Source organism: Orycteropus afer, unplaced genomic scaffold, assembly GCF_000298275.1.
Source record: "Orycteropus afer afer isolate SDZICR_OR568_19922 unplaced genomic scaffold, OryAfe1.0 scaffold00085, whole genome shotgun sequence".
Taxonomy (NCBI): domain Eukaryota; kingdom Metazoa; phylum Chordata; class Mammalia; order Tubulidentata; family Orycteropodidae; genus Orycteropus; species Orycteropus afer.
Window position 1 is genome coordinate 8,144,027 of NW_006921672.1, and position 14,699 is coordinate 8,158,725.

Genomic DNA, 14,699 nt, shown 5'->3' on the forward strand with positions numbered 1-14,699 from the left:
CCAGAGGGGCTGCCCATTCTTCAGCACCAGACGCTGAGAGGCCAGCCCCAGAAGAGGCTCCAAGGCCACATGGGGCTAGCAAAGGGTGGGCAGGGTACAGGATTCTTGGGCCACACCCTTCATGTCCAAGTTCAAGAAGCTAAAAGGAGAAACACATCATCTCAAGAGTTGCAGGGACTAGTTGGAACCACTGAGACTGTGGGCCCTAGCTGCCCTTCAGGTCTGGAGTTGAACCTATACCTGTGACTTCCAGCCAAACAGAGGGCACGCATATGAGTTGAACATTTGCCTGGGGTAGATACACTCCTTGGAGAGAACAATCATGAGAGAAAGAAGGGCTGTTTGTGCACAGGGAGATAGCTCAGGGGGCAGGAGTGGATGGAGGGATGGACACAGGGAAGAGATGGCTGTCAGAAGGAAGTGGGAGGGGAGCTGATGTACTGCGGTAAATGTGGTCAAATGTCATGAGACAAAGTGTATATGAACTGCTGTGTGGGAAGTGAATTTGCTCTATAAATTTTCACCCAAATCACAATTAAAAAAAAAAAAGTTGCAGGGACAGTAGACCACTCCCAGGGTCTTCAGTCCAGCTTGAACTTGGCTTCTGATTCCTTCAGCAGGTACAGGCTGTCATCTTCAAGAAAGCTGGGGGCCAAGGGAGAAGTGCACTGAGGCACAGCCCTAAGCACACCTCTTCTCCCCGGGGACAAGTAAGGGGACAGGCATGCTTGGAGGGGTGACTGGGCTGCACTGCCTCCCATAAGAATTAGGCAAGGAAGGGAGCCCGAAGGTGCGTGCCAGGCAGGGAGTCACACCAACCTGAAAAAGAGCACGTGGACAGGGATGGTGCTGATGTGCCAGATGGCGTGTGCATCCAGGACCCAGAAGAGAGGTGGGAAGTCCAGCAGCTCGAGCAGGGACAGCCCCTGCAGCAGCAAGACCACCGCCACACACTTGCGTACGTGCGGCAGCCGCCGGTGGTTCCACAGGCACCAGGCCAGCCACCATACCACGTTCACCAGGCCTGGGTGGTACAGGGCAGGGGGAGGCTCACTTCCTGGACTGGCTCCTCCCTACCCAGGTCCCTCGTCCCCGGGACCTTGTTCAGACTCTCCTCCCTCACACCTGGTGTCCTTTTCCCTTCCTGTACCCCAAGAGGGTCTCCAGGACTTCATTCTCCAGCAGTGACACCTATCCCCTCCCCACCTCCAGCCAGCAGTTCTGCAGCCGATCCAGCAGATAGCAGTGAGATACCCAGGGCCCCAGTCTCTCCTCACCAATAGCCACGTTGGCCACCAGGTTGTAGCCATAGTCAAAGCGGATGAGGCTCAGGTAGGAGACGTGCGCTGTCAGCAGTAGCAGCAGAAGGGCCCGGAAGGCGCTGACCACAGCTGGGCACTGCAGCCCCACGGTCCTGCCCCACCGGCCAGAGCTGCTCAGAGGATGGTGGCCCGTCCCCAGAGCAGCATTCCCTGCAGCAGCTCCTAGCCCCAACATCAGTAGGTTGCCACTGCCCCTCTCCCACCAAAACAGGCCAGTTGAGCAAGCAGGTACTCTCCCCGCAGAGAACCGAGTACTGTAGATCCTTGTAAGGAGCCAGGGTCCCAAGTTCTAGTTCAGAGCTCCCTTTTAGGAGAGCCCACAGGGTGTGTGTGCGCATGTATGTATTGGGGGGCCAGTGAAGAAGGTACTGAAGACTACACCCCCATGGGAGAGCTGGGGAACCCCTCTCTGCCCTCAGGGCCTGATCCCATCCCTGCAGCTGCCAAGTCGGCCTCACCTGACACAACACAAGTAGATCGAGTGGAGGATGACGGTGGAAGCACAGAAGTAGTCCATTTTCTGAGGACAGGGAGGGAAGGATGAGGGGCCAGGAGGAGCAAAGCTCATACTATGCTAAAGGAGCTCTGGTAGCACCTAAGGCATCTGACTGCTAACCAGAAGGTTGGTGGTTCAAACTCACCAGCCATTCCGCCGGAAGCAAACTGGGTAACCTACTTCCACGAAGATTTACTGCCTCAGAAACTGAATGAGGGTCGCTATGAGTCAGAATCGACTCGATGGCAGTGGGTTTTGGTTTATGAGCAAAGCAGGAAGTGGGCAAGACCTCCTGCAGGGCAGGGCCCGGAGAGGACCCACCCACCAAGGATGGACACAGAGATGGGTGGCAGAGGCACAGCAGACTCTAATGTGGGGCTTCAGGGCCTATTGTGAGTGGAGACCGTGTTTCCTGTTCCTCTGTCCATGGCTGTTTCAATCCTGAATTTAGCTGACTGGCCGGCCCTGTGTTTACATCACACCATTTTCAGAAAGATGCTTAGCAGAGGGGCTTTTGGGAATACCGGAGGAGGGGGCTTCCTGAGACTCAACGACAGATGGAGCAGACCACAGGACTGAGCGCCTGCTGCAGTCTAACAGTGGGTGCTCAAGTCCTGATGGCACCCCTCCTCTAGTCAGGTGGCCCCCGAGCAAGTTTTGAGCTTCTCAAGGCTCAGCTGCCTCACCAGTTAGAAAGAGCTAATAATCACATCACAAGATTCAAGAGCGGCTTTGGGCACTTTGGTGGTGGTGGTGGCATTGCCTGCAGTAGATTCCGCCTCATGGATACGCTGTAGCTAGTGTTAGACAAAAGAGGTCACTCTGCCCCACCCCTCTAGGAGCTCCTCTGGGACAGTCCCTACCTGTGGGGGAGCAAGAGGGGTGCTCACCTCTGTGAGGTCGGTGTCTCTGGTGTGAAAGACAGTGGACCAGAACCAAGCATTGAGGGAGACCTGAGGAGGGAGGGGGCTGGTGAGCCAGCTGGTTGAGTTGCTGTCTCAGAGGGCTCACCTCCGCCTCACCCTTGTGAAAAAGGGTCTCTACCAGGCCTCTGAATGGCTTGATAGATTCAGTGAGGCAGAAGTGTCTTCCAACACCCCTGGAGCCCTCCTCCCCCACTCATCCCATTTCCCTCAGGTCTGGCTTTCCACCACACTGGAACCTCCATCCAGGGCCACGGGGGTGCAGCCTCCACAGGTTCCGGCCTGGCCTGGGAACCAGTTCCAGCAAAGTCAAGTTCCCCAGTTACTCAATCACTAAGACAACAGCCCCCAGGGGGCCTTGCCTCCTCCCCTCCATCAGCAGGTGATGACAACTCCACCCGGGCCCAAGGGAGCCAGTGACCTCAGCCTCTAGGGGCGGGAATGAGGTGGGTGGGGTAGAGGGGTTCGAGCCAGCTTGGGGTGTGTCCCAAGCGAGCAAGCTAGCAAGTGAGGGAGCCTCTGAAATCAAGCAGATCCCACTGGGGCCAAGTCTCCCTCTGGCTGAGCCAGCCCAACCCGCTGGACCAGTGGCTGCTCCCAAGCCCTAGGAGGAGCAGAGGTGCAGGGCTGGAAGGCTCAGGTGGGCAAGGGCCCTGGGGAAGGTTTAAGGCCTTTTGCCTAGAAATTAATCCCATGGGAAGAGAATATAAATCGTCTTGCCAGTGAGCTCCAGATCTTCCGGGAGTCGGTGCTGGCACTTGTTTCTGGGACTGCTGTGTCCACAGCAGAGGCCCAAACTGCTGAAAAGAAGGGCAGGCTGGGGTGCGGATGGGCTGGGAGACAAGTGAGAACCAAAGGAAGACACAGCTGGGGCCAGGCCTGGAGTGCCCTGAAGGTGGGGAGGGATGAGTTAGGGTGGGGTGAGCCTGCCAGAGATATGGATAAAGCCCAGAGCTGCTCACTTAGGTCCAGGACACCAGGAAACTGGCCAGGCAGGGGCAGGGGGAACAGCATAGGTAGTCACTCTTCCTCTGGTACTGCAGCAGGAAGGATGAAGGTCAGACAGTAGGCTGAGCTTCCTACTGCAGGCCCAGGGGAGCTAATGAGAGAACGGGAAGAGCAAAGGAGTGGAGGCAGGGGAGGGCTCTGCTCAGACATTCTCATGCCAGGCCCTGAGAGGCTCATGGTAGCCAGATGCGGCCTGTTTGTGCCTGGGACCTAGACTGAAGCTTGCTCCTTGTAAGGCACTGCCCTTCTCAGCCCCTTGGGACAAATTAGGGGCTGGCTAGGTGATCCCCCAGTTCTTCCCCAACCCTGGTGTCAGGTTATTTATTCAAAGTCAAGCTGCTTCTTCCCTTGAGGTACACACAGGCCAGCCATTCTGCCCCATGCACCAGGCTCAAGGCTCCTTCCCCCTGGAAGCTATAAAATGGGACTGAACCTGATGACTTCATAGATATGGCTCCCCATATATGATAATCAGGGTCAGTGCAGGAGAGGAGCAGGCTCAGGGATGACACAGGGCCCAGGTGATCACATGGCACAGGACTCCCTGCAGGCCAAGAACAGGTACCTCCTTGGTGGGGAGAGTGACCCTGGAGCCAGTGTGGGAGGGAGGGAGGTAGAGGGGAAGGCAGCAGGGACTGGCAGCCAGTCAGACCTCCTTGTCACCCATAGCAGGAAGGGAAAGGTGACAAGAGGACTGAACTAAGTGGCAGTTGGAACTTGACAAGGAGGGAGGGAGGAGGTACATAGGGCTGCGCTCAGTGATACTAGATGAGGTGGGGCTGCATGGTTTACTGTCTACTCTCCTCCTCAGCATGCCTTCTGCTGACAGAGATCCACCGGAAGCCTGGATACTGCATCCCTGAAAAGTCCCCTCTCCTCTGGGGAGTGTTCCATTTTGGGGGGCTCCTCTTCCAGACAAAGTATATGTGAGCTGCTATATGCAAAGTGAATTTGTTCTATAAACTTTCATCCAAATCACAATTTAAAAAAAGAGAAAAGAATACAGGCTCTAGAGCCAGACTGTTGTTGCTGTATGCTATTGACTCACAGGGACCCTACCAAACAGAGTAGAACGGCCCCATGGGGTTTCCAAGGCTGTAATCTTTATGGAAGCAGACTGCCACATCTTTTTCCCTAGGAGTGGCTAGTGGGTTTGAACTATTGACCTTTTGGTTAGCAGTCGAGTGCTTAATCATTGCATCACCAGGACTCCTAGAGCCAGACTACAAGGGTTCAAACTCCAGCTTTGCCATTTCCTGTGTGTCCTTGGGCAAGTTGTTTAGTCTAGTCTTGCCATGCCTCAGTTTCCTCATCTGTAAAATGGGAATATTCATAGGGTTGGTAAATAGTCCATGAACAATACAAGCACAGTGTCTAGGACAGGGTAAAGCATGAGGTGTTACTTCTCTCTCCCTGGCTGACAAGCTCCAGAACCCTTATACCTCTCCACATACCTCAGGTGAAAGTGGCCAAGTCTGCCTCTCACTCTTGAAGTCAAAATCTGGAGACGGGGTGGTCTCCCCATGGCTGCCCAGGTTAAGGGCAGAAGGGCTGGCACCTCCACAATGAGACAGAAGCCTTTCCCAGACCCTGGATTCAAATCCTGCCTCAGCCATGTTTAGCGGCTATGTAACCCTGGACATCTGGGAGCCTCAGCTGCCTTCATCGACAAATAGTATTCACTGCATGGGTGGGTCATGAAGATGATGATGATGGCTGCAAATGCTTGGTACACCGGAGTCACTCAATAAACGATGGACATTACTGCCACCTGGTATACAGCAGGTGTTCTATAAATGTCAGCTTCCTTCCTCCTCTGCTGCAGACTAACCTATTTTTTCTCAAAGTTTCCTTCCTCCAGTATGCTGCCCACTCCCCACCTCCCTGCACTTGACCCCCACCTTCCCCTTTCTTAAGGGTCACAATGTTCAAGGGCAAACCACAAGGCCCCAGGGTCTCTTGATTCCATAATCAGGCACCTCAGCTATAGGAGGTCTCTGTCCCTGTTCCTGAGTCACTATCCTACCAGTAGGAACTGAACAGGTACTATGTCTCTTCACTCAGTTTATAATCAAGACACAAGCAAAGGGGACAGAGGGACAGGGAGGGAAAGCCTCAAGACAAATGGGTGGCTCCTCCCAGACTCCTCAGCCAAGCTCCAGTGGAATGGGGGGGCAGGTAGGGTTACTGGCCAATCAGACAAGCCAGGAAGGCCATGGGCTGGCCCAGGAGGCGCCAAGAGCTATGTGTAAACACTGAGGGGGGGGGGGTTGGAGGCTGGGTGCCAAGGGAGGTGGGGCTCGAGGGGGGCAGGAAAGCCTGGGTGGGGGGAGAGCAGGAGGCTGTTTCAGTCTGTTGGAAAATAAGAAAATTGAGACAAAAATATCACAGCCGTGAAACTGGTTGGATGCCAAGTGAGCCAGATCTGTCAGGAATTCGACCCCAGCGCTAAGCCCCAGCGCTCGGGGCTGTCATTGACACCATGGCTGTGGGGACAAGTGGGTCTTTAAATAGCTCGGTGTCTCAGAAGTGGGGGAGGCAGAATGTTAAATATGAGGTCTGCTTGCCATCCCAGCCCCCCTCCGGTCCCCCACCCTTGGCCACTGGATCTTCCCCCCCGCCTCAGGAATAGCAAGTTTTCCGCAGCTCCCTCCTGAGAGAGGAGGGCAGAAGAGGCGGATGGAGATGGGAGAAGGAGGGCTTTTGCCACCATCGAAAAGGATTCCTTGATTTCTTGCCATTGCCTGTCCCATTGGCTCTTGTCTGACCACTGAGAAGTCCTTCCTAAAGTCTAACAATCATTCTGCTGCAGACTAACCTATTTCTTCTCAAAGTTTCCTCAGCAGAGGTGCAGTACAATCAGTCACTACCTCCTTGAACCATCCTGCAGAGATGGTTGGGCTTTTCCCACCCCCTATCTCCTGCCCCCTGCCCCCTGACTCTGTACTTGAGAACCTTTCATTGCTAGAGGAGAGGGTGGGGAACTGGTGTGACCTCCCAGCTTTGGCAGAGAGCAGGGGCCTCAATTCCGTGAGGTCAAAGGGTTGCAGTGTGCCAAGCTTTGGCCAGCTACCCAGTCCTGCCTGGCTGTTGCCCAGGCCTAAACGGCAACACAGAAGCTGCCTTCTTGTGCCATCAGCCCTGCGGGGGGCAGGGGTTCCTCATTTCCCTGAGAAACTGATGAAGACCACCCTAAGAGCTAAGCTGGGGCAGGAGGAGCACCTCTTCTCCCCACCCTAACGGAAATCAGGAGCCCCACTCTTTCCAGAGGAACCAGCCCAGGACAAGGTCCACTGCCACACCCTCCATACAGCTCAGCGTCCTTCCCTCCTGCAGAAACACACATACACACAGACACACACGCATGCATGCACATGTGCACACACATACACACAGACGACTAAATATCAACTGTAAAATCTAAAGCAGCTCATCAAAGGGAGTGTGGGGTCTGAGGCTGTGTCCCTCGAAGGCCTAATGGCAGCACGAGAGGCTCCGATGCCCTAGAAACCCATATCCTATTGGGTGCCCAAGGTTCCTAAGACACAGATCCCAGGTTCTGTCTGCCTTCTCCCATTTCAACATCTTCTGCTCTTTCTCTAAGGGTCCTCGGTGATGCTGGACTGCAGGGCACCCTGGGGGGGGGTGACCTCTTGCCAAGAAGGCAGCTGAGTAGCAGATACCAGTGAGATGAAAGATCTAAGACCCAGGGAAAACAAGATGGGACTTGTGAAGTGACCACTGGCCCCTGGCATGTATCATGAAGACAAAGGCTGGGACCTTTGGGGTCCCCCAGACTTGTGAGTCCACCCAAGGAGGCTTTGTTCAGAGAATCCGGGCAGGGCTGTCCTGAGCTCTCTCATGGGGCTAGGCGTTGGGATGATGCAGGTAGTGGGCCTGGACAAGCAGTATCCCTAAAAGAACAGGGAAGGGGCGCAGATGCCCTTCCTGCTTTCTTGGCCAGGACAAGATTCCTTTCTCTGCAAGGAAGTGGTGGCTCTCTTACCCATGTATGATGATGTTGTTCTTGTTTGCCATCGAGTCGGACCCAACTCATAGTGACCCCTCCTTGGGTTTCTGGGGCAGTATTACTATGGAAGTAGATTGCCCAATCTTCCTTCTGAGGAGTGGCTGGTGGGTTTGAACCGCCAGCCTTCTGTTAGCAGTCAAGTGCCTTAGACACTATGCTACCCAGAGCTCCTCATGTTATGATAGTGAGTGCTAATGCCAGGCCCCTGCCTGCATAAGAGTCCCTGCCCCTCAGCATGGCACTCAGGGCCCTCTCTGCTCCATCTGCCCCACTCAGCCACACTGTGGCCAGGACGACCTTGCCTGTCTAGGTCCCACACTCTGCAGCCCTGTACGTTTATTCCTGTGGTGCCTCTAGCCTCTCACAGGTCTAAACTTTATCAGGCCTGCAAGTCCCAGATGAAACCGTTCCTCCTCCCCAACAGACTTCCCATTTAGGGAAGGCTCTCTCCAGTCCTCTCTTGGATCCCTCCAGCTCTGCCTGCTCTGGCTCCCAGGCTGGATGGGCCTGCACCTGTCCTCATGCTCCCACAAGGCCTTGCTAACTAGCTGCTTTGCTCCTTAGGGGCTTCAGGTCCTACGAGTGCCACACCTTGCCTCGACCCTCAGTAGACATGGCACTGACATTCCTCACAGTACATGGAGGCAGCCCAGGGCTGGCTAAGCATGTAGGCACTGGAGTCTGACCACCCTGGATGCAAACCCTGCCTCCACAACTTGCTAGTAACTCAGAGCTCACGGGGGTGTTATGAGGGGCAAATGAGAAAATGTACCTAAGTGTTTAGGACCTTCACATGGTTCATGTTCCATAGTTTAGAACTAGTATTGTCAGTGTTTGTTGATGAGAAAGCATTAGGGAGGATTTCCCAGAGGTTTGACAGCCTCTTTCTGATCCCTACTTCCTATGTCTAGGGCTTAGCCTGGACTTCTTGGCAACATCAGTCTTCCTGAGGTCCTCAGAGCCCTTGGGGTCACCAGGTCCAAGGGCATCCTTCAGCCCTCATCTCATTCCACTGTCCAGCAGAATTCAGGAAAGCTGACTACTCTCTCCTCCCTGTCCCCTTTCTGGGGCTCCTACAACACACCACCTCCTGGTTCCCCACTACCTGTCTTATCACTCCTTTTGTCTCTACTGCTGATTCATCCTTCTCTATCAAGCCTTTCTGTTTTGGGGTTCCCCTGGGCTCTGTCTCACAGTCCCTTCTCATTAATTCCTCCCTTGGTGATCTCATCCATACACACTGTCTCACAAGTGGAAACACAGGGGGGTCATCCTTGACTCCTCTCTCTCCAGCCAGTCCACCACTGAGGCTTGTCTGCATAGCCAAGAAGGTAAGAGTGTGGCCCCAGGACCCGAGGCAAGTTACTTTTCAGTCCTTGGTGTCCTCATCTGCAAACTGGAGATAATAATAACACCTCCATCATAAGCTTGTTATAAGATTACCAAAGTTAAATTTTATAAAATGCTTAAAACAGTGCCTGGCATACAGTAACAGGTAAGAATGTGCTTATAAAATAGAATAATTAAAATATTTTTAAATGTCATTTCTAAAACATAGCTCGAGCACATTCAATTCTTTTTAACGCACCTTCTACCCCTACAGGCCTCCTCTCTAGTCTAGCTACTGTGCCCTGTGCTAAAACTACCAATTGGTCCCCTATATCTACTCCTATCTACACCCCTAAGTCTGTTCTCTACACAGTAGCCAGAATGGCCTTTCCAAAGGGCCAATCTAGTCATGAAGTTCCTTCTCTCTCCCACCTCCTTTATAATCTCTCAATGCTTCTGATGCTGTAAGGATCAAAATCTAAAAGATTAACATGCCCTTCATGGGCCAACACCATCTGCCCATCTCATACCCTACTCCTTGGCTTCCTGCACACCAGGCCTCCTTGAATGACCTGCACTCTCTCTCCTGCCTGTGTACATCCCAAGTGTCCTGGCTCTGCTCTCCCTAAATTCACCTAGTTAATGTTTCCTTAACATTTCCAACTTATTTCACCATATATCCTTTCCTCAGGGAAGCCTTCCCTTATTGTCCTATGCTGGTCTGGTTCCCTCATCACACACCCCTAAACCACCTCTCCTCCACTGTACTTCTTCATAGTTGTACTTTCACCATTCAGTTGTATGACTGAGTAATGAATACCTGAGGGCAGGGACCTGTCTGTTTTGGTACATTTTATATCTCCAGCACCCAGCAAAATGCATAGCACATAGTAGGTGCTTAATACATGAATGGATGGCTGTTTTAATGGCAGGATGATGAGTGAGTGGGGAATGTTTCCTTAGAGCTTAAAGTGGCAGCTCTGATTTACAGAATCCACTGCAACCTCTTACTCACACACCCTCCCAAAGGTGGTCACAGCTCACATCTGTCCCCCAGACCATGCTTCCCACATAATTCCAGGCCCTGTATGCCAGCTCTTCTGACCAGACACTGTGAGACTTAGAGGCCTCTCTGATATGCAGGTGGAACATCCCTTGGCTTCTCCAGGGATGGTGTAAGACCAGGCTCAGCTCTAGACTGAGAGTGCTGTGGCTGCCACTGCCCACCAGGCCTGGGTTGGATTTGAGATTGTTCCGATTGCTCCAGAGGGGTCTTGCATCCTATATGCCCCAGAGAGATCCGTGGAAAGATCCACGGTCCCAGCATGCTCCCTACCACCCATCTCCCTCCATGTCTGTGAACTGTCCTGTTGGATCGTTTAGTAGCTTTCTCCTTTAGGATAAGAACCATACTTCTTTCCTCTTTTACTCCCCAACGGCCTGGTAGAAGGCTCTGCTAGGAGGGTAGGCCTGATTCAGGACCTTCCCTGCTTTCTATCCAGGCTGGACCACCCCCAGCTGCAACTTTAGCAGAGGGGAAGCTGGGTGGGTAGAAGCCCTGTTGGGTGAGAATGAGAACCTAAGAGTTCTTCCTTCCTAGATGAGGGTATAGAACAGGAATCCCAACAGGTTACTTACCCAGGCGAAGGCCACACAGGTGTAGTACATGGGGGAGGAGGCTGGCACGGAGGTGCGGTAGCGGCACAGCATCATCAGGCTGGCCACGCCATTGAGGAAGGAGGCCACAGCAGAAGCTGGCTCTTGGAAGAACAGGAACCGGGAGAAAGGCCACTGAAAAAGGAGTAGGTGCGGGGGGACTGAGGGACAGGCAACTCCCCACTGGTCCAACCTACCTTTTTTTGACATGCTGCATCAATGGGCCCCAGTCTGACTCCTGCACATATAGGTGACCTTGGCCAGAGCCTCAGACCAACAAACTCCCTTCCAGTTCCTGGCTGAGGGTCACACTCCCAGTCCTGGCCAGCACTCAAAGCACTATAACCCCTTGTCTTTGGGAAGATCAGGTGAACCAATGCAGATGGCTCAACATAGCCTAGGACACACAGCAGGTGCTCAGCAGATAGAAAGAGCAGAGATCTGCCATTCAGGAGACACTCATCCTAGTCTCTCCTCTACCACTGACCACAAGCACCGTGAGACTCAGCTTACTCTATGGTAAATTGGGGACAATTCTTGCCAACCTCACCAGACTAGAATGAGAATACTGTATCAAAAGGCACCAGAAAACTGGGGCTCACTGGCAATCTGAGGGGATATTGTAGTGTAGTGCCTAAGGCACTTGACTGCTAACCAGAAGGCTGGAGGTTCAAACCCACCAGCCACTCCTTGGAAGGAAGATTGGGCAATCCACTTCCACAGTGATATTGCCTTGGAAACTCAAGGAGGGGTCGCTATGAGTTGGGTCTGACTCGACGGCACATAACAACAACAACTGGAGAAGCAATGGAAATCATGCCATGGTGGGTCAGGGGATTTGTCCCTGTGGCAAGGTAGCTATCACAACCACCCACAAAAGCCCAGCAGCACCTGTGAGGAGACTCAAAGCCCCCCAGATCATCTTTCTCCAAATCCAGAGTCAGGCCACAAATCCAGAGGTAGCACACTTTGTCCCAGGTGATTATATGAACACTAGATTTTGACAAGACTTATCTGCTCCAAACACACAACGATCATGCCATGGCCAGAGTCTCAGCCTCATTTCTTGGATGAGGTCCACCCGCGGAGTATCATAAGACACTTACCATCCCACCACCATACGCCTACCCTGACCCCTCCAACTCACCTTGCCATGGAACTGAGGCACTTTGTGACCTTCCTGGAGGTAGAGGCCAACAGTGAGCCACATACACTCATACTTACAATCGTCCCGACAGGTCCAGCCTGCAAAACACAAAATGTGGTCTGGTAAATTCGCCAGCATAGCAGGCATAGGAAGAGCCTGGATGGGGCCCACAGGAGAAGGGTCTGCAGGTTGGAGAAAACCAGAAGGAATTTCAAAATTCTACATTCCCACTTGGATGGATGAGAGTTGGTGGAAGATACATATAAGGGGAAGGGATGTGTGTGTGAGAGAGAGTGTGCGTGTGTCTAAGTGCGCTTTGGAGATGGGAAGATATACAGTGAGCAAGTGGGGGTGTTCTCTTCTTCTTTCACCCAAGATAGGGATCTCAGCTTCCACGGGACTCATCTATGAATACCTGGGTTTATGTTACCCCACCTGAACACAGGATTTGCTCTCATTTCTCACTAGAGGAGCTCTTACTGCCTTCCTCCATAAAAATGAAGCCCAAATTATCTGGCTTTTTGATCCCAAATTGCCTTTCCAACCTTATCTCCCACTATTCCCCTTATCATGCATCCTGCTTCCTGAATAAACCAATCTGCTGGAAGTGCCCACAGCTACCCAGGGCCTATACTCTTTCAGTTCCCTCTGTCTGGAATGCAGAAGGTGTAGTGACAAGAGAACAAGCTTGTGGTCAGAAAGGCCAGAGCTGCAAACTCTGCTTCACCACTTATTAGCTGTGTGATCTTGGGCTAGGCGCTTAACCCCTCTGAGTTTTCCCACCTTGTAAAATTGGGATATCAAGAGAAACTACTTCAAAGGGTTGTTGTGAAAATTAACTGACCAGTTGTGGTATCTGTCACACAGTGAGTGCCCAGTATGTTGGCTCCCTGCCCACTTTGAAAAAACCCACAAAATAATAGACAAGTAACTAATAGATAAATAATTTAATTAAATAATAGGTAAACAAACAAACAAATTGGGTTGGTATAAGTTGGAATCAATTCGATGGCATTGGGTTTGATTTGGTTTGCTCATTATGACCACAGTTACAAATTTAATGCATCTACCAGGCAAAAATCAGATGGGAAGTCCCTTCTTCACATAAGTAGCCCAAGATGATCCTGTCTCCACCTCCTCAAGGCCAGAAGTGATTCCTAACTCTCCCAAATGCTCCTAGCGCTTAATCAAAGGGTCATTTAGGGATCAAACAAGCCCTGGAAGCCGCTTGCCACCGCTGCAACCCCAGCCAGCAGTACCCTACCTTGTATGTGAGATGGTTAATGCCCTTGTGAGGGTAGGACCTGGGTCTGATTTCTGTCACTCCAGGGCCTTGCACTCAGAAAATGTTTAATAAATATCCGTTTAACTGAACAAATAAAAAGTGAATGAAAGCTTTTGGAAAAGCAAGATTGGCAGGTAAGATCCTAATTATCCTGGGACTCCTCTGACCCTCATAAAGGACCCTACCCTGGGGCTTCTCTCACACTCAGCACAGACCCTGGCTCAACTAAGGTTCAGAGATTGCAGGAGGGTTGGGGAGGGGAGGGGGAGGGGGAGGGACCCCACAAGGGGCGGGACCTAGCTCAAATGGGCGGGGCCTGAAGAGGGGCGGGGCTTACCTGCCAGACTCATGTAGATTGGCTGGCTAGAGCGGAAGTGCTTCAGCGCGCTCCCCGAGCAGTTCCGCTCCTCGCACTGCAGCACACAGTCACGGTACACTGGTTCGCGGTCGCCCTGGGAGCCGCTCGCCACCGCGGCAACCCCGGCCAGTAGGACCAGTCGCGTCGCCCGCCCGGCCATTCCCTCACCCTTGCCAGCCGCTGGCTAAGGAACTCAGGAGCGTGTGTAGTCTCTACTTCCGGAGTAACCGGAAGTGCCTTGTGTTCATTGTTCTCCTCTCGAGTCTCGTCCGCCCAGTTTAAATAAAAGTTCCCTTTTTTTTTTTTTTTCAAAATGGGCGCCTGCCCCGCCTTTTGTGCTTCATGCTTCTGTCTACAGATATTGAGGCGACAGAGTTAAGAGAAGGAAGCCTACCTAGTTAAGGGTTAAAATAGTGTTCTGTTGTCAACATCCATCTTGTTTCTTTTCCAGGGTCTCTCTTTTCCTTTGAGGTGGAGCTATTATTTTGTCGCCATCACTGTCAGGTTTCACCTCCTAAATATATCTGGAACTGTTTACTTCTCTCCATCTCCACTGCAACCACCATTTTAAAGCCATCATTATCTGTCGCCAAGACAGTTGCAATAGCCTCTTAGTGGGTCTCCCTGCCTCTACTTTTGCCCCTTGAGCCCATACTCTATTTTCAAAAAATTAAAATTTGACCATGTCACTTATTAAAATTCTTTACAGGCTCCTAATGATCCTCAGAATAAAGTCCAAAAGTCACAAGCTCTGTATGATCAGGTCTTTCTCCTTCACTCCTCTCCTCCAGACTCAATTTTACTCTCACTCCTGCTTATTCTTCTAGTCAGAGCTTAACCACCACGTCCTGAGGGTGTTGTTAACCGACCGAGGGTGATGTAATCTACGAAGGTCTGTTTTCCCAACTAGGACTCTTGGTACGCTTTTTTTAAAATGAATGAACAGCGTTATTCAACAGAAGGACTCACTGGGTGCCAGATCAAGGGCTGTCAAATCATTCAGCGTGATTTCGCACCACACGGAGATAGGAAAGATTTACAAGGAATTTCAAGGAAAATTTAAGTGGAGGACCCTTGGGAATACGATACTTTCTCTGGTATCCCAGCCCCTCCCCCAAATACCACCAGCACCGCTCCCCCCATCT

The 14,699-nt window shown here is 52.2% G+C and overlaps 1 protein-coding gene across 1 annotated transcript; it reads right to left on the bottom strand.

Annotated features, from left to right (window-relative positions):
* Window positions 1-581: 581 nt before the first annotated feature.
* PGAP3 (post-GPI attachment to proteins phospholipase 3) lies at window positions 582-13,714 on the bottom strand. The gene is made up of 8 exons (XM_007942036.2): window positions 13,534-13,714; window positions 11,912-12,009; window positions 10,747-10,899; window positions 2,709-2,771; window positions 1,781-1,842; window positions 1,278-1,414; window positions 820-1,024; window positions 582-645 (listed from the first exon to the last, which is right to left on the bottom strand). Exons 1-8 carry the CDS (start codon window positions 13,712-13,714, stop codon window positions 582-584), a joined length of 963 nt encoding a protein of 320 aa, XP_007940227.1.
* Between the last annotated feature and the right edge of the window lie 985 nt (window positions 13,715-14,699).

Coding starts and splice junctions, on each gene's coding strand:
- PGAP3 (XM_007942036.2), bottom strand. CDS start 13,714: ATGGCCGGGCGGGCGACGCGACTGGTCCTACTGGCCGGGGTTGCCGCG. Junction 1,843..2,708: donor GAGACACCGACCTCACAGAG/GTGAGCACCCCT, acceptor CCCTGTCCTCAG/AAAATGGACTACTTCTGTGC. Junction 646..819: donor GTCCACGTGCTCTTTTTCAG/GTTGGTGTGACT, acceptor CTTGGCCCCCAG/CTTTCTTGAAGATGACAGCC.